This window comes from Macrobrachium nipponense, chromosome 24, assembly GCF_015104395.2.
Source record: "Macrobrachium nipponense isolate FS-2020 chromosome 24, ASM1510439v2, whole genome shotgun sequence".
Taxonomy (NCBI): Eukaryota; Metazoa; Arthropoda; class Malacostraca; order Decapoda; family Palaemonidae; genus Macrobrachium; species Macrobrachium nipponense.
The window spans coordinates 7131694-7152019 of record NC_061091.1 but is presented as its reverse complement, the minus strand read 5'-3'; the positions used below and the strand labels follow the sequence as shown (position 1 = coordinate 7152019).

General features: G+C 33.8%; 1 protein-coding gene across 4 annotated transcripts in view; it reads left to right on the top strand.

Moving 5' to 3' along the window:
- LOC135205403 (large neutral amino acids transporter small subunit 1-like) overlaps positions 1-18456 on the top strand; it is a 199280-nt gene extending 180824 nt beyond the window's left edge. For 2 of the 4 annotated variants that reach the window (XM_064235906.1, XM_064235905.1), the window contains exons 7-10: positions 4493-4664; positions 5077-5236; positions 5973-6062; positions 13466-18456. In XM_064235906.1, coding sequence (XP_064091976.1) covers positions 4493-4664; positions 5077-5236; positions 5973-6062; positions 13466-13533 — 490 coding nt within the window. In that variant the 3' untranslated portion in view covers positions 13534-18456. Of the gene's footprint in view, positions 1-4492; positions 4665-5076; positions 5237-5972; positions 6063-8203; positions 8292-11536; positions 11596-13465 lie in introns of all 4 variants that reach the window. The other 2 variants (XM_064235907.1, XM_064235908.1) reach the window with 2 other exon arrangements.
- The last annotated feature ends 1870 nt before the right edge of the window (positions 18457-20326 follow it).

The following is a 20326-nucleotide window of genomic DNA, read 5'->3' as shown; positions in this document are numbered from 1 at the left end:
AATATTATGGTCGAACAAAAAAAAAAAAAAAAAAAAAAAAAAAAACGTTATTGTTGTCGGGGCTTGACGTATCGACCTACCATTATATTAATTGAGTTTAATTCTCTTGACTGACCGGAATTTTAAAAAATGGCGTAATAACCAACTATAGCAGGTTCACATCACCCGTGTGCATCTGGTGTCTAGGCCAGTCCCTTACGACGCTCCTGATTGGATGTTGATAAGCCAGTCACAGGGCTGGAAACTCTCAGCCTCTCGAGAGTTCACATAGGGAGGATGTACGTATGTTCCACCTTCCGTGAGGGATACGTCTTTCAAAAGTATCCCTCTGGAGAGGTGGAACATACGTACATCCTGCCTATGTGAACTCTCTCGAGAGAGGCTGAAAGTTTCCAGCCCTGTGACTGGCTTATCAACATCCAATCAGGAGCGTCGTAAGGGACTGGCCTAGACATCAGATGCACGGCTGATGTGGATCTACTATGGCATATGCATCCTGTTCCTCGGCAGGTGCTGAACTGGTATGCAGGTCATATAATCGTCGCTCTAAAATCGTAAATAATCTTGTGGCTCGTGACAAATATTTTTAAAGGATAATTAAGGGCTTTATTTTTAAAATATGATTAATAGCTTTATTTTTAAAATATAATTAATAGCTTTGTATTGAGAGTAAATTTTGAATATGATTGAGTTGTTATAGCTGGCACTCGGGGGAGATTGTTTACTTCGAAATTCACTTAACTGTACTCTTGTTGGCACGCAAAGAATATAATTCATCTCTTGAGAAACAGAAAACATAATTCAAATGCTATCTTGAGTTAACTAATTACCAGTGAAATTAAATAACTAATTGTGGAGTTGAATAAACGTAAATAATAATCTCTTTGAGAATAAACAGCCTGAAGTTTAGACTGATTGGTTTAATTCCTGTTGGCCAATTTGAACATTGGATTGAAACGCTAAAATACACTTGACTTTAAAAGGAACATCCATGAATCTTGGAATATTTGCCTTTTGCATAGCGTGTTGCAAAAGCAAGGCGTCTGCCTTGCTTTTGTAACGCTCGAGTTTGCAACCTCTTGTGCAGAGTTGAAAATAAAAAATTGTGCATTATTTTACGTAAACCATCAGCCATTTTGTTTTCCTGAGAGTAATGAATGCTATACATTGTAAATACCAGAGGTACTAATTGAGTCAAAAGACATGCATGTTTTTTTTTAATGCATGGACGTTGCAATTTGCAACGGGTACTGGACGTTGCGAGAAATCAGGATGATTTCCTGGAAGGAAGGAATGCAAGTTACTCCCAGAAAACAATAATTGCTGAATTGTTAATGTTTTAAGTGTTAACATCTGTCTTTATATGTTAGGATGCAATAACAAGGAAAAAGGTGGATGGACTTTGCGGACCATAGCCCCCCTCCTTTTTTTATTTTTTCATTTGACAAAAAGTGAATATTTGTAGTAAGAATAAAGACTCTCTCTCTCTCTCTCTCTCTCTCTCTCTCTCTCTCTCTCTCTCTCTCTCTCTCTCTCTCTTATTTAACGTGATTCTGTAGTATTCACTTTACTCTCTCGTCCAGTCCATGATGTCAAGTAAATTTGATATGTGTGAGAATAATGCTGATTATTTAAGCAAGCAATATTATTACTAATGTTTTAAACATTTGTGCACAAACAAATATTTGCCAAACATTTGATCAAGCCAGTCTCCAAAGTCCATTCACTTAAGGGTTTTTTTTTTTTTTTTTTGCTACTGTACTAAAAAAATTTACTAAAAAAACTATGTGTATCTAACAAGAAGCATGTGTTTGCCTCCTTAATAACTGCCCGCAAGCTAAAAGCAAATAAAGCAAGCTTCTCTTTGTCTCTTTTATATGTCTCGCTGTCGGTCGCTCCTTGTGCGCAGAGACAGAGAACTACTTCTATTTTCTTTTTTCTCTTCCTTTGTAGAGTATATATTATCAGCTTTTCGTCTGATATTTTTCTTGGGAGAATCCCGCTCAGTTTCTGTGTAAGGAATGTTAATTGTCCCGTAGTATCTCTAAATAAATAGAATGTCACTTCGTGTAGATATAGATCTGCTAAATGAGACTTTTCACTGTACATTTTTTGAAAAGATTGCTAGAGCAGTCGTTATAGTTCATCCAGTGCGTATTATATTTTTTTGCACGTAAGGATTAAGATCTGAAAAGTTCAAGTAAACAGACTCGTGATGTCGTTTTGGTAAGATGAAAATAAAAAAATGATATCGCCAGTTGAAGAATTTGCTTTCATTTCGATTGGTATTGGCTTAAATTTTGTCAATACGTTTTCATTAATCCTTATGCCTTATTTTATCCATTCATTGGTAAAGTTAACTTTGGCACAAAGTCAGTTTACTTGGACTCTATACGTAATGTTGGCCTTGCCCTTCTCAGTGTTAAATACGCGGACCGGAAGTTTGCAACAGTGCAAGGGATTAACGAAGTCATGTGATGAGTTGCTAGCGTCATTGCATATCGTTGGGAATGTGATTGGCTCTGCCTGTATAACTTTGGTGAACGTATTCCTGGGTGTCTTGTGGAGAATGCTATAGTAGCAGCTCTGACTGTGAGGTTATTCATGAGCATAAAACCAGAATGTACAGTACTATTATAATTAAGACCTGAATGAGGATAGTTGGGGCACTTTTTAAGTGATGTGGTGATTGTATACCTCTCGCCATTCTGTGCGTCTGTGCCTAGGCTGTGCAGACGAGAAACCTACTTTAAAAAAAAAATTAACCAGAGACATGATGAGCTTGACTAAGACCCTTTAGAGAGATATATAGTTGGTCTGGCCATTTATTCCCTATAGATTTAGTTGACGTCCTACTACATCTGAGTAGAAAGACTATTGAATAGCAGAATAATTTGAGAAAGTTATAAAAGTCGTAGCTTTGTTGTAGAGCTTAGTGGCACTAGCACAGACATGGTTGAAGTTTTAAGACGCTCGTATTTTTTTTTAACGTTTTTTGGAATGCAAAGGGAGATGAAACTTAACTGAAATGGCATTGATTATGTCTGTGTGTCTTAGATGTGTTATATGAAACGTTTTAGAATGTTACGTGTCATTCGAATGTGGTAGCAAAAGTAAAGCACAGCACGAAAAAGGGGGTCTTAACGGAATGACCAAGTGTGAGGGCAGACCATTATAAAGTTGCAGTTGCAATAGAGGGGGTTTTCCTCTGGCGATCTGTTATGCGTTGCATAGGCCTGGTAAGTTTGGCTATGTCTTAGGATGGCTGGGCCTGGTCTTTAGAATCGACTCGAACCTTTGTAGTGTGCATAGGAAAGACTTCCTGGTCTTCGGTACTTTCTTCCCCGGTAGGTAAGTTTAAAAATCAAAGACGAATCTTTCATGTCTCTAAAAAGGTTGTGGCATAATTTAATTATATACAAACTGTATACATACCATCCACCCTCCTGCTCTGCTCAGAACTTGCGTAGTGGCATGAATGCACCAGATCTACTACCCCATGAAGACGTCTATATCTCATCTTTATTTGAGCCATAGTGGTTTCCCTTTGAGAGTTTCGTTTTGAGCATTATATCTGACTTACTTTCAGAGGCATGCTGGTGCTTCAATGCAGTTATACTTTATTTTTCAGTGTTCATAAGTTGCACTTTTCAGTGGCAGTCATTAACTAAAACACTTGAGGACGCTTCATAAGGATCCGATGTAGTACATATCCTGAGGGGAAAATGAGCAAATCAAACAGTAGAACACTCGTGTATCCTATCCAAGAGCCTTGACAAATTCGACACCAAAACATTTTGTACACCGTCACTCCTGACTGTTTATGTGAACAGATATGAACAGACAGCCTCTTCTTGCTTCCTCTATAAAGAAATAACACCGTGTGTCTCGTTTCCCCTCAGCTATCAATACGAGTTCATTCGGAGTGCAACCTGTGAACCGCTCCACCTTTCGTCCTTAGCACTTTCATTTCTCTCAACCTTTCTTCTTCGCCAAGTGCTGCTGTCTACAGGCATATGTGCTTTCTCGGGAAATCACTTCCTTGCCTTTTTATTATTATTATTTCTTTACTGTAGCACTGCATGTCAATTCGTATGTTGACACCAAATGATAGTAAATCTTATTGAGTACTATAGCTGAACATTCAAAGTCTCATACTTTTATTTTTAATTAATACAGTACTATTTTTGTAATCTTGTTTGTTTTGCTTTATTTATACTGTATATGTAACTACTTGCTAATCATTAGTCATTTTGTAATATTGTATACAAAATAACCCAGTTTCTTCTCAGAGAGAAAACTAAGAATTTGATTCTGTCAAATTATAAGAATAACCTCATGTTCACTGAATTTCTTTTATTTCTGAGTCTATTGTCAGACTGTTAAAGACAAAGTAGTTTGAAGCCTGTGAAATTAAGCATTGTTCATATAATGTGCAAGACATCAACCCAAGTTTAGCACTGCCTCCTCTAACTGCATTGACATTCCGCAGGCTGTTCTACGCCGGTGCCTTGGAGGGCCAGATGCCCGAAATCCTCACCATGATCCAGATCAAGAGAATGACACCAACTCCTGCTGTGCTCTTCATGGCCTTCCTCAGCCTGATTTATCTTGGATCTAGCAACATCTATGCCCTCATATCTTACGTCGGCTTCGCAACTTGGGTAAGACTTGTCATGTCGTCATTTACAGAAGGGCTCCATTTGATCTTATCTCTTTGTCAAATTGAACCCGGATAATGTTAATTAATGGACCTACTGAGTTGCAATTGTTGACTTATAGAACTAGTCTGAGTGATTTGCTTGTAAACTAAGGACAAATTGGTGCAGGATAAAGTTGCATACGAAAGATAGGTGAGTTGGAAGGGATGAGAGAGACTAGATGGAATATAAAAGGTAGAAAGGAAAGATGCTCTGCAAAAACATGCAAGGTACCTTATGGAGATGAGGTGTTATCTTATACTAATGCCAAGAAGCAAATTTCTTGAAGTTTTTGTGTGTAACTTGTGACTTTCAAGTTCAAGCTAGAACTTAATTAAGTTTATTATTTTCATCTTGACACAACTTTCTGTTGCAGGTATCTATTGGCTTGGCTGTGGCCTGTGTCCCCTGGCTCCGTTATACGGCTCCAAATCTGGAACGGCCCATCAAAGTCAATCTGTTTTGGCCCATCATTTATATTCTTGCTACAATCGTCATTACAATTGTACCTATGTTTGCAGCACCAATTGAAACTGGTAAGAAATTCAGAATTGTTCCTCTGACATAGAACGTCCTTAGGGTTTCATGTTATTTCTGTTTTAGTTGGTGATTGTATTTCTTCATAAATTACAGTTGTAGTACAGTAAATCCCCTGGATTCATGGGGTATGTGTACCACACACACACATACACCTGCAAATAGATAAAATCCGTGAATTAAAACCCCTCTAAAAATGCTTAGAATTGCCTATTTTGATAGTTCAAAAACAAAAAACAAAACCCTAAAAATGCTTATACCTGATTATTTTAAGTTTTATCTCAAAAAGTGCCTTCAGTCTTGAAAATGATATGAAAATTCAGTAATAAGTGAGTACATATTTCTCGGTGAAAAATACCACAAATGGGTAAATTTTCCATAGTGAAATCCATGAATCAATGAGTCTGCAAATTAGAGCCTGCAAATGAGGGAGTTGACTGCAATTTCTTTTGTGCCCTATACACATTACTGAGGATTACGGCGTGAATTTTTGTACTGTCAAGCAAGCTTCAAGGATCCTGAAATCCCTGTTTGAAAAAGATTAAATCTTAGAAGTTGACCTGTGTACCATACAGTACACCAAGTAAAGTTTGTTGCTCAAGACTTAGTAGAAGGATTTTAGGCCAAGAACAATCAAGAAGCTTTAGGAATGATCCCAAGATGTCATTTTCTGTATTAGTTTATCAGACACTTTTTTACCTGTGCTAACATCACTAAAAATGTCTCTTTTTGTAGGTATTGGAGTAGGTATCATTTCCACCGGCATTCCTGTGTATCTCATCTTCATCAAGATGAGGAAACCAGAAGTTATAAGACGTTTCTTAAGTAAGTTTCAAATGAATGTTTTTTCTTTACTTGCTTATCAAACCTGGCTTTGATCATATTGCAGCCTCCTGAAAGTCTCCTGATTTTAAAAGAAGTTCGAAGAAGATTTTATGAATCTAGATCGTGTCGTTCTAGTTATCAACAAAGAAAGTTGGTGTACAAAGCAAGGTTACAAGTTTTACAAGGTTAATTTATTTACTCTTATGAAAAGCATCATTCCAGTTATAAATATTCAGTATCTTTGACTGATTACCTGAAAGTATATTCAACAGAGGACTTAGTTTCTTCCTGTGATTCAGAGATCTTAAATAAATGTACAATCTTTATACATGGATATCTGAAATGTACTAATACATTATGTATGAAAACTGTTGGTAAAAGGCCAAGATTTTCTTTTAGGTCATTTTCCTGTATTGCAAAAAACTTTTTATCTTTGCTGTTTCTACATATTTGGTAACTTCGCAAAACTATAGTGCCCTGTAAGATTTTCCTTTCAAGAGGCTGCAAAGGGTTGAATGTTTCATGTATATACAGTATTGTAGTTACTGTGCAGTAATTTACAAAGAAGCATTTGTTGTTTTACCAATTGACTCTTGAGTGTTTTCACTAAATTCTGGTTTTATGTTTTTAACAGTTTGTTGTTTTACCTTTTACATTTGTTAAGTTGCTGCAGGGATTGTCTTCAGTTGTTATTCCTTTTCCTTTTTATTTGTCTTACTGTATCCAGTTTTGTTTCAGGAAGTACTGATGGTCCTGCTTCATTGAGCATAGCTCCCTTTTGCTGAATGTATGAGCCATATATATATATATTATATATACTATATATTATATATATATATATATATATATATATATATATAGATATGTAATATATATATATATATATATATATATATATATATATATATATATATATATATATATATAATATATATATATATATATATATATATATAAATGTATATATATATTTATGGTTATAAAAGGACAGAGAGTTACAACTTAGTTATAGTAAGAAAAGTCTAGGTCTCTAGGAAAACTAAAATTCTGAGATAGTACCATGCTTACCAAGTAAATTAAAAAATAAGGGCGGGGGTTAACCCCATAGCTTTGCATAAAATTTCAATTCTTCATTATCTTAAAAGTGGAAGAATAGAGTTTTATGGATACTTATTAAGCCTAATTGTGAAGTTTGTTTAATGCGTATTTTGACAAAGAATGTTAATTATCATTATGAAAGGCATCTATTGTGGTGAAGTAAAGATTATGGTCCTTTTAAAAGCTGTCAAGTTATGCAGAAAACCTTTATTGGTTAAATGTAACAGGATGGTTTCTGTAATTTCTTTTATGAATTTAATTATGGAGGGAGCTATGTCCTTTGCAATATGCATTTGTCATATTGTCCTGTATGTGTTGGTTTGAACACCATTAACAGACATAACATATTAAGGATCAATAAGAAGCCATATATTTCTTCAAGATAAAAAATCATGTACGGTATATGTATGCACATACTACTACTGTACATTATTAAAAGTTTAGGAAAAAGGGCTTGTGATATACTTCGTAGTCTTCAGTGTATTTCAGTAGAATTTGAGTTCACAAAGCCTTCAGTTGTTGTTTTAGATTAATGAGTAAATAAACTTGTCTGAACTGAAGGAATATTGTATGGTGAGCAGTATCCACAAAATTGACATTCACGCCATCTTTCATGGTTGGTTTGCACCAGTTATAGATTGCCATCTTTGTGAAAAATATTTTTCTGCCTCTGGTTGCATAATTAATCAAAAGTACAGTATAGGGAAGCTTTTAAGTAGCCAGAAGCTTAAATAACCTTATGTGGTCTAAATTTCTTTAGGATATGTAAGGTATTTTTGAATATAGAATGTCACAGAGGCATACTGTGAAGTTGAAATACAATTGATTGAAAATTAATGAAGCTGTAGACTGGAAATTTGAAGAGTACAAGTCCTGCTACTTCATATTAGTGAATAATATATGGCTTTTGATTTCTGCTACCTTTACCTGTTTTGATTTTTTTTTTCATTTGGATTCTAAGTTCAGTTCCACTGGGTATCAAGACACTGAGCGTTTTCTTATTTGGCTTTGTAATTATGTTGTGTCCTTTTTAACCCCTTCAGATAACTTTACAGAAGCTATGCAGAAAATGATGATGGTGGTGGCTGCAGAGAAGAAACAATAGCAAATGAGTTGTGTTTAGAGAGAATGGTAATGATAATATAGGTAGTGGTACTTGTTCAGAGTAGCCAGTTGTTGGTGCTCTTTGCATGGCCAGTTATCTGTTGTAGCTTTTGAAGATGTACATTGAGAACTTTTGAAGTACCTATCTGTGGCATTGCTTTTTATTTATTTATTTATTTTTTTGTATTACTCAGTGGGTTGTGTCTGTCTGAATAATGTTTGGTGTTAGAATTTATGTTGGTACGGAATCCATTATTCAACACTTAGACTAATAATGTACACTTCACAAGTGGTGCACTCTAGACTGAGTGTGCTGTCTATTCTTGCAGTATTTCATGTGAACACTGACTGCAAAAGTGTATGGGCAGAAGGCATATGTCCAACATCCTTGTAAATTAGAAGAATTGATGTATGGTGTAAACATAGAACCGAGGCCTGAAAAATAATGTCCTTGGTACGTACAAGATACGTGTCAGTGTTCTGTCGAGTAAATTTTTAAACCAGAAACACCAGACAAGATAAAATAAAGTTGGACCTTTTCAGAGTGGTATTTTTGAGGGCTGTGTTGTTATAAAATAACTGAAAAATTTTGAAAATGTAGCGCTATCAGTTTAGATGTCTTTAGTGAGTCATCTTTGAAATACAAATATACATAGTTTTTGTTTTGCAAAATCTTAAAAGCCACCTGGGCTTTTGGTTACTAGAAAACAGTGTCTCCAGGTCTATTGAAGCTGATATGTTTGTATGATCCATTCATCTATCACAGAACTGCAAAGGAAATTAATATTGACACGTGAGCGCTAGATATTCACAGTGGGTGTACAGAAAACATGAATGTGATGGATTCTGTAACATCATCTTTGAAAAGTGTAACTAGTGGCAAGATTTTGCTTCCACTTTCAAGCTTTTGCAATTCTGCTTCATTAAAAAAAAACACTTTGAAAATGGTTGTACTTAACTGCTGCTGAACTATTTTATAGGGGAACTGTGCTTCTTACTAGCCTTTTAAAATATAAAAACCCTCGCTTCAGTCTCTAGCAAAGTGCTTACATTCCATTAATTAAACTGGAATCTGAAACCCACTGCATTTTGTGGATTCGAAAGCCAAGGGACAAGAATGATTATGATTAATAATTAATGATACATTGCATTGTATCTTCATTTTAAATAAGAAGTTAAATCACCTGGCTATGTATATATACAAAGACATAGACCTCTGGCTAAATAAAGAATATTTTGTATAAAAGAAACTGCATGAGGATATCCACTGAGAAATGCAAAATGGCAACTATTTCCATGTATAGACATACCCTTTCAAAGGACTTTGTTGGTTTAAACAGGGGCTTACATTTTCAAATTGATATTCTGGACAAAGTTGCATTGTATCAAAGTTGAAATGTGTGAAAATAAAGCTTTCCCTGAATTTGACAGAAAGTAATGTTTCATGCATGAGACATTTGGCATGTCCAACTCTTTAGCTTGGCGGATATCTGGCTATTTAGTTCATTGAAGATCTCTTCATTTAATGATACGTTCCTTTCTATCATGAAGGGTAGTTATCAGGAATCAGATGAATATCTTTTCCTGACAACTACGGTGATACTATTTCTGTGACATGAAATTAATATCGCTACAGAATGTAACGCCCGGTACTCATGAAATGGTAAAGAAGCATAAAGCAATTTTGGGCAAAAGGAGTATTGTGCCTCTGAGCTTGATTTAGATCATAGAAATCAATTCAGTTAGTTGGTTTTTGGAAACTTCTAGGTTTATTTGGGTACTAATGAAATATCAGTGAGGCAGCCTCAGGTAAAATAATAACATGCACTTCATTCCAAGACAGCACTCAATTCCCAAGACTGATATTTGTTTGTCATTGTACCACTGAAAACTAGTAGCAGCCATTTCATTTGCTGAAGATTCCATACTGATCTACAAGTATTCAAGCTAATGAAATAGCTTGAATACTTGTGGGTAGGATTCTTTTGGGGAAATAATGAGTACAAGACAGACAAAATCATTAGATTACTGGACAAAACAAACTTGACCTCTAGTTATTAGTACTCAGCTAAGGCTAGAGTAAGATGGCTGGGAAGAATTTTTTCTTCTACCTGTGATATTCAGAAAGTGTTGAGACAAATTCTTTTGATAGACTGCAACTGAGTTTGAGCTTTGATTGATCAATGATACAATAAAATCAGTGTAATATGAATATTATTACAGAGGTCAGTAAGCTTTAATTATTTTAGACGTGAGAATGAATCATCCAGAAAAAAATACTGAGTAGGTAGTTTACAGACATATAACAGTATCTATCTCTCTGTTAGGCTTAGAGCTCTGAATAAACTAATCCTTTATAATAAATAATCTATATCTCTATCTGTCCATCTGTCTACATTATATACTGTGCGTTTATATATATACTACGTATATATATAGCAATGTATACATAATTCATTTACTTGAAGGGCATCTATATGGTGGTATACAAAAAAAAAACTCACTGTTTTCTCGTGATTTTTCATTGATAAAATACTATATAAGAATTGGCAGCAGAGAATTCTACATTTTGACTGGTTGCCATTGCAGATTTTGGTGCCGTGAAAATCATTCGTTGACTATGTTCATCATGTTTAAAAGATGTGTAGTTGACCATTTAATGAAATGTATATAAATCTATGTAAATTAAGCATTAAAAAATCCATAAGGGACTTTTTTTTTTATAAATAGATGAGCATTGGGAAATAGTAGATGAGAGTTTTAAATAGCATTTTTTTTTCTTAAGTCCAGAATAAACTAAACATATTCTTTCTTAAGATGCTAGCCTTTTATTACTGTTCTCCAAGCTGAAGATCTCTCATTCTATATAATTGCAATGCTTATTTGTTCTTCAAGTTCAGTAAGCCCTTGTAAAGGATGAAAAGTGTACAAAGCAAACTGGATTGCATTGTACCACATGAGTTGGTGGTTGTCATATATCTACTGCTACAATGAGCCAAGTCCTGTTTTTCAAACTAAACATTGTAACATTATCTCTGTTTTGTCCACCTCCTCAGAGCTTAAGAATAACTTGCAAAAAGCGAGACATTTGTGTGTTTCTCCTTTGTCGAACCATCTTTTGAGCTCTTTGGTATTAACAGATTTCATGCTTTACTCTCACTGTAAATGCAATTGTCTGTTTTGAAAGGACTGACATCTGTTTTGTGGCATGTGTTGATTTTGTGCATGTGTTTTGGGCTTATTGTTACATGTTTTTGCCTGTTTATCCCCAGATAATACTACAGTATCACTCCAGAAGTTAATGATGGTGGTTCGACCTGCTACATCTTAGGTATAATGGCAGTACTATTTTTACCCTCACTCACTTAAAAATCCTGCTTCATTCACTTAGAGAAGTATTTTTCTTGTGGGTAGTTTTAGTTTTTAATTGACAATAATTTATTTGATGATATATTTTCAAAGAGATTTGGATATTATACTACCAGTATATTGGATAATTCAGGGCTGTTAACAATGTAATTATGTACTGAAAAATATGGTAAATAAAACATATATTTTTGAAATTTCTGACTGATATCCATTCTTGCATACCACATTCAAGTATACTGATGGTTATTTCATACATAATAAGCCTAGTATCACAATTGTTATCTGTCATCTAATTATCATTAAGAACCTTATTTCTTTCTTTTCTATACCATACAATGTGCATCACATCTACCAGGTTCATTCATCTGTAGGAATTTTATGAATATTGTTGATCTATATAATTTCCTTGCAAAATGTGTATAATTTTCATTCCTTGCTAATCTACATAGTAAAACTTCCATTTTCATTCTGTAAGTCATTTATTGTTTTCATAAAAGATGCCAGACAAAACAAGAAAATCTATAATACCATTGGATCTAGTTTAATTTTTAAATCCCAAATTGCAAAGCTAAATAAACTTGTGTCCTACATTAAAAAATGCTGAAACTTGAAAAGATCTAGATTTTGCCAGAAGTTCCTACATAAACTTAGCTTCAAATTGTTATGAATGAAAAGAATTGAGATTTAAACAACAAATGAAACTCAAACTTAGGCGGCTATGTGAGTTGTGCAAGATCAGTCCACTGATGAGTGTTCATAAAATTTTAAAAGTAAATCTGTATTAAAATATGCTCTAGGCGATAAATGGCTCAAGAATAATTATTCCTCCCTCATGTTACTGTCATCATTTACATGATTTAAGATATTTGGAATGCTATGAATTTCCATAAACAGCAATGCTGACTTGGTTTATGTAATAGCACCATCCACTGAAACAAAAAAATTTTCAAAGGTATCCCAAACTTCTAAAGAGAGGTTAGACTGTTAATTGTGAACTTGATATTGCCTGGTTAGGGGTTTGTCACTTTCTGCTGGTTATGGTATACTTGAGGCAGGTGCCACATTAAGTCAAAATTTATCCTTCCTCATTCCGTTTATGTGGATGAAAGGTTATAGATAATCGTATAAGAGTGGTTTACTTATTACAGGTTTCTGAAAGTATTTAAGGGCCTTTGGAGTTTATTAACCAAACACTTATAATTTATCCCATGATGACATTGTAGTACGTAATTGCCTCTCCCAATGAGACTGAGAGGAGATTCTTTGTGCACTTATGTCTGTGTGTGTTAAGAGGATATTTCTGGAATGGATGAACAGATTTTGATGAAACTAGTTGAAAACATTAATGCGCTGACCCCATTCATATGTTTAGCTTTTGAAGGACGTCGGTGAATATTTGATCATTTGTCAATCTAAGTAGGTAATTGGTCTTGGAGAGAAAAGTAAGGCTAACAGAACAGAGGACCATTAATGCGATCTAAAATTTATCCAGACACACTTGAAGTATGGACATGAAGAATGCATCCTGAAATAGGAGAGCAAAAGAAAGCACAATCTATTCATGAAAACAGCTTAAAAACTGGCAATTTCAAATTTTTAATTAATGTTCAAATTGGAAACTTGAATACTTGATTATTCTATGTTAATCTGGAAGTTTGCATGTTTGCTCACTGACATATCATTTGGAAAATAGGTAGAGGATGCATTACTGTATTGTTTCTGTCAGTAAAATAATGAATCTGAACACTTTCTCACGGGATACACATACACTAATAAGAGTAATGCTTCATATTAAATTTATTATGTGTCTAAAGCTTTTGTATGTTTTACAGAATCAATTGACACGTTCCTTCAGAAGGTCATGTTGGTGTGCCAGCCAGAAACGCCCTCCAATCTGTAAGGACCAAATATTGCAGCTCTAAAGACAAAATAATAAAAGGAAAGACCAAGTGTAAATTGTTGAAGGTATTTTGTGTTGTTCAGTTTGAATTGAGAGTTGTTCTTGATATGTTGGCAGATATTTAAAAAAAAACTATAAAAATTAAAAAAAAAATGTATTGTGTAATGTAGTCATTGTAAAGTATTTTGACAGTTTTATATTTAGTTCAGGCTTCAGAACCTGAAATAATTTCATAATAAAAAGTAACTGGCCTTTGGAAGAGAAGTGCCAGCTTCAATTTGTAAGTTGTCATTATTTTTATATTACTAGATAAGCTCTAGGTTAGATATGTTTTGGAATAGTTAATTGAAATAAACCTGGACAAGGTAGTTCCTTACATACCAGCTAATTTTTAGTAAAAACTGCATCCTTACTGACTCTTGTCAAAAAATTTAGGAAAGACGTATATGCCTGTGACATGACATGACTACTGGTTGTAATAGTGTCAGAAACTTTGTTAGGAACTTTGAATATTGAGGACAGTGGAATATAACTGCAAACCATAGATATTTCACTTGTTTAGGGAAGTGAAGTATTACTGATACACTTTCAATTATTTTTACAAGGATGAAATGTCCTTAATAATGTCTCACCAAGTTTCATTTCAAATTTTAATCTATGTTATGTGCTTAGCTCAAAATCTGATTGACTCCAGACATGATAAACTAGCACAGACTGAACGCTTTCAGCTTCACAAGCATTTGTCAACAAGAGTTTTTAGCTGAGGTTAGAAAGGGACAAAGAACAAGAGACTCAGTGGGAGTATGTTTGCTGCAGTATTTTTTACCTTAGATAAGTATTAATGTGCTTTCAACTAAAATGCAGATATACTGGCATAGTAGGTTGCACAGGAAAGAGGAGGGATATGACTGACATAGGGAGAATTTTGAGGACTGTGATATGCAATTTTTTTGTAAGTTGAATCATTAGTAGTGTTACCATATACATATTAATCTTTGGAAAAGAATTTACATGTATGGTCTGTAAGAAAGTAACAGGTTACTAAAGTTAACATTTCCAGAAATTGTGATTTTGTTACTTCTCTCACATTAGCTCTTATTCTTGATTCACCAGATGATTGTAATACATACATCCTTTTGAAAGGTTGAGCACTTGAAATCAAATTATGGCATTTGTCACTGGATATTATTTTGATATCTACCATCATAACTTTTTTATTTTAAGCAAAATTTTTAATCAAAACAAAAGCAGTACAGTATATCTGTTCTTTAACATGAAAGTACAATCTCCTTTATTTTCGACTTTTGATATTGCGATCTTTGCTGCAGTAAATGTTGGTAATAAAAGAATTGTAGATATCATAATTTTTTCTCCTTGTTTATGGAACTATTTATATATACAGGTATAGGATATTATTTTTCATTGTTTCCTTATACTACTGTAATTTTATTCAGTTGTTAATAGTACAGCTGTCTGTGACGAAGGAGTTACATTTGTGTGTCGAAAAGACTACTTAGAGCCTTCGGGCAGAATTTTTTGGTGCGGTACAGTTTTATATACATTTAAGTTTTTATTTCCACTTGTATCCTTACGTTAGTTGTACCATTTACCACTATAGTTCTCTTTAGGGGTGTCATATGGCGACTCTGAGTCCATATGTGGAATCTCATTTTGAATGGTATCTAGAGTTATAGAAATCCTAATTTGTTCCTGCCAGTGACTGTGGAGTATTTCTGTCTTTTTGTATATTCTGACCAGGCCTGTTGTAATCATTCTTTTATGTTATACCAGAAAACAACTTGATGAAAGTTATTTGAGATGAAGTCACTAACAATGTAGTACTCTAAAGAAATGACACACACTTTAAGTACTGTACACTTGCTATACCTGAGGATAATATATTGCTCAAGTTAAAAATCTGAGAGTAAACTGAAATCCAGATTCCATAATCATCAAAGAAAAGAATTTAAATATATTGTGCTGTGCTATAGTTTTTACTTTGATAATCATAATGTTTTAGTTCAAAAATAGAAATATTCTGATGAATCCATTATTCACAACTATGTACAGTACTCAACTTTCAGTAATTGAGCAAACAATTGCCTTAGTATCTTTGTCACTAATGTTCAGCATAAGATGTTATTCACAGTTCATAGAGGGAAAGAATCGCATGGAAGTTGGGCAACTCAGGTGTGAATTATGTATCATTTGATTCTTTATTTTTGCTTTTACACATTGTTAACTTTCCACCTTAATGTGTTTATGTATTTATACTCGTAATCAAATTGAAATCCTAGGAAATAGAGAAGTGTTGATTCCAGAAATGAAAAGGATCATGATGTTTAGAACTGTTTAGACAATACTTCATTCATAGGTAAAGGAAAAAACTTAAGAACAAAAAGGAATTTTAAAAGCTATAAGTAAATCCTTTGCTGTTACAGGATATGAAGCTGATTTCCACTATTGCAATGAGTATGGATAAGCAAGGAACTAGTATACATATTATTTTTATATGAGTTATTAGTACACTGCTGATGATAACAAGTACAGCATGTATTGTGCTTTATAACAAAAGGCTTTTGAAATATTGACAAACCAAATGCATATTACCAGTGACTTCAGTAAAAAAAAAAAAAATTGACTCAATATTTCTCCTATTGCCTATCAGTATTAAAGTATCGAGTTACTTGTGATAATTACTTGTGATATTTCTTTTTCATTAAGTCACCATTAAATCCTGATACTAAGTCTTTGTTTCATAATGCTCAAAAGCAAAGCATATAAACATTTTCTCTGCAATTTTTTATAATATAGCAGTGCAATATTCACTTGTATACAGTGCCATATCTTATCATTCGTAGGGTATTTTATTGTCAAATGGATGAAAATGTAAGAAGTATAGTGACTGACTTGTTCTTACATGTGACATCAGGTATTTAGGAATCACAGTGTGCTTGTTACTATATGAAGTTAGGGTTCTGCATTACTAGGCAGTAGATGCCATAACATAATTTACTCATCACAGGCTTTCTATGGAACTTTGAACTCTACAATGACCTGGTTTATTTTAGTTGCCTTATATGTTCATGCATACAGTAGAAAATTTTCACTCACAGCACATTGCACATCTAGCGACAGGATACTGATAATTACAACATTGAAAACGCTCGATTCAGTTTAATGCTACACATTCCTACATGAAATTGTTTAACTGATTGCACATTCTACTGAATGGCAGTCTGAAAAGTCTTCCAGCACTCAAAGTTATCACGTGGAGCTTGCACTGCTATAAGTCTTGCAAAGTTAAGTAAAGCTGTTCCTGAAGATGGAAAAATTAGAACAAATGCTAAGCCTTTTTATTCCAGCTCATTATGCTTTGTTGTCAAAATATCAAGTGTGCTAATTTGTGCACAAGAAAATAATAAGCAAAGTATAATTTCCTATATTTTCCATCACTTACCTATGGGAGACCAAAATGATATTGTACATCCAAGCTGAATGTTATGAAGCATATCGAAGTATATGTAAATATCGGTTGTTAATGTATGTAGGAACTGTGATCTCTGTATATCCGTTTTGATGTTCTATAACCACTATAAATCCTCTTGTAGTGAAGACTTCATGTGATGTCAATGTGAAAATGGTTTCTGACAGTACTAGTTAGTTAGCATGATCAAGAGTACTTTTGTGAAGTAGGAGGTTTTGATCATCTGATACAATGTTAAGTGATTTTTGACTAGGCTGGTGTTGTATAGTTAAAAAAAGTATTACAGTACATGCTATGATACTTTATTGCATTTCAAAATTTTTATTTTCACTCTTCAGTTGAAAAGTTCTTGTGTAAATTTATTCTTGAGAATTACATTAAAATAATATTAAATGGACCAATAATTCATATCTTGTACGTATAGGAAGAAGTCCCTGTAATGATTTGTTATTTTTTTTAGTAGAATATTTGCTTATGCTTAGACCTATCATTAAATACTACTGTGTCCAGTGTTATTTATTTGTATAAGGAAAAATGTGTTTGGTTTAGTCATTGATATAATGTTATGGATACAGAGATATTGTGAATTTGCTGTACAGTACTACTTTATTTTTCATGAGATATAGAAACAAAATGTATCTCAAGATATTTAAATAAAAATGGGTTTACTCTAATTTATTAAATTGAGTTTGTAATTCTTTTTAAATTTGAAAGTGAAAAGATAATCATGATTTGTAGAGGACTATATGTGTATGGAATAATGTGCAAGGACAGGGAACTATATGATATAACAAATATACCTATAAGATGTTAAATATGCCACCTCTCCTGTATGTTTTCTCCTTCATGTACAAAACTTTGGTCAAATGTGACTTCTTTTACAAGCTCTTATTCTGATTTATGATGATATTTGTACACAATTCCATGCCCATATACGAAAAAAGAGCACAAATTCTCTTTTGCAAGAATTCATGGGAAATACTTTTTAATTTTTTAGTAAATGTAATCACCCATTTTAAAATCTGTATGCATATTCCTTATACATTTTATGAAACTGAAATCAGTTAAAAGCTCACCTTGGCATTGCAAAATCACATACAGTATTTGTCTTACTTATACATACTAACACATTCTGCAACTCGATCATACTCCCTTTTACTTTGAGATTGCTTACTTTGATTCCACAGAATTTCACTTTGTGCAGCAGTGCATTTATATGTAGTGAGAGAAAGTGTCCTTGTGTCATGAATATTCAAAGTATCATAATCATGAATGTACAGTGTAGAAGTGACTTTTAAGGTATTACCGCCAATTTTTATGCAGTAAGAGTTTATGTTACACAAGTAGATAATCAGATAATGACAGGTGTGTGATGTGCAGTGGATTGTAAAACTGTTGGTTTTATGTTGAATGAAGTAAAATTAACTTTAGAGAAAGTCTTTCATTTCCTTAAATAAAGAAATTCCTGCAGGAGAAAAATGCAATTTCTTCATCAATATGCATTGTTATATATTAAAAATTGAAGTCTTCTGAAAATCTATCAAGTGTTTCCATTAATGACATCCACCCAGTTGCTGGTCTGGAAGAGCTTTAGACATTGTATAATATTGCAGAAGGTATTCTCAAGCTTAGCTGTCTAACAAAGATATGGTGCTAAAACTAAGTAACCTCACTTTCAGTTCCTCTCAATTTCTGTTATACTGTGCAAAACTATTAAGAAGGGGAGCATTAACTACGAGAAGAGAATAAAGAAAGGATAGAATAAACTGGAAGGTGAATGAAATGATGCAAGAACACCCAAGCTACTGATAAAAAATTAAGCTAAAGTAAGTCAATGCTGGTAATGTTGGTAAGCTGGCCATTTGATTCTCTATAAACTGAGACAAATGCTTTTGAAAACTGCATTGGCCATTTTTTCTGCAGCATATCTAATAATTTCCATCACATTACAAGTGTTCAACTGTTTAACCAGTGATGCTACAGTAGTATATTTTGTTTTTAAAACTAAAGTGTTTCATACAAACAAGTCTTGTATTTATTTGTTCCAATTCGTAAAGCTAGTTGGGACCAAACCTTTCTTTCAGTTGGCTTCTTAGTCACCATTAACCATCAAATGTTCAACATTTATTGCACACATCCATTCATTTAATGGCTGAGGTAATCAGTTGTGTAATCAACTTTTTAATGCTTGGTATTCATTGGTAGTCACCCATCCGAGTACTGATCATTATTATTGTTATAAATGAGTTTACTTAGGGCACTCAATTTCATTTTTAGTTTCATAGAACCCACATAAAGAATTTGTTCCTGATTTAGGTGAAAATGGTAACGATAGGTTAAAAGTTTGATGACTATATATGCCAAGAAGAGAGGTAAATTGCAGAAACTATGCTGCCAAGTATCAAAACTACTACAAAGAAGTTTCACTACTTTCAGGGAAGTATACAATTAAAAAATTGTTTGAACTCATTTATAAACTATACTCTTGTTTTTTTCATCTGCCCATCCGCCCGTGGTGTTTTTGTATGGTAACACTGCGTCCCGGGCTTTAGATAGTTACGCTAATTGTAAGTTTTAGGTAAATAAAAGGATATCTGGGTGTACATTTGTAACTGAAAAGTGTTTTAATAATTTACTGTATGCGAATTACACCGTTAATATTCGAAATAGGATATTATTATAATCGTTGAATGTAACTATCTAAAAGCCCTGGACGCAGTGTTACCATACAAAAACACCACAGGCGGATGGACAGATGAAAAAAAAAAAAAAACGGAGTATAGTTTGTTTCATCATCCAGAACAAACCTTTTGAGCCAGCCATAGGGACAGTGGTCTGGTTAAAGTAGCTAATGAAAATACAATAATATGCTGTTCTAGCCACACAGTAAGTGCTAATTCATTACAAGGTAGTTAATGACTAAGCTAGGCTGCTTGATCAAGTTACCTAGTTTTCAGGAGCTACCAGAGTACCAAATGTTTGATTGAGGAACCCAGAGCTGAAAAATGGCCATTCAAATCAACTGGAATTCTAGCAACCATAAGGGAGTGTGAGCAAGTGGGAAGGTGAGCTATTGAAGAGGCTATTCTGTGAAAATCGTGGCGTGTGTGGTTGGAGGAGAAAAGGAGGTGAAGGGATAAGCATTGCTTGAGTTGCTCTTGGCAGTTAAAAAGTCTTTCTGGTTGAGTTAGGTGATTGCACAGGGCAGTGTCAAATCGCCTAATACTGTAAGCTGTGTCTGTGGTCTGTCTTGGGAGTAGTCCCAATTGCTCTAGGTAAGTGTTCAATTTGTTTTATTTAACTACA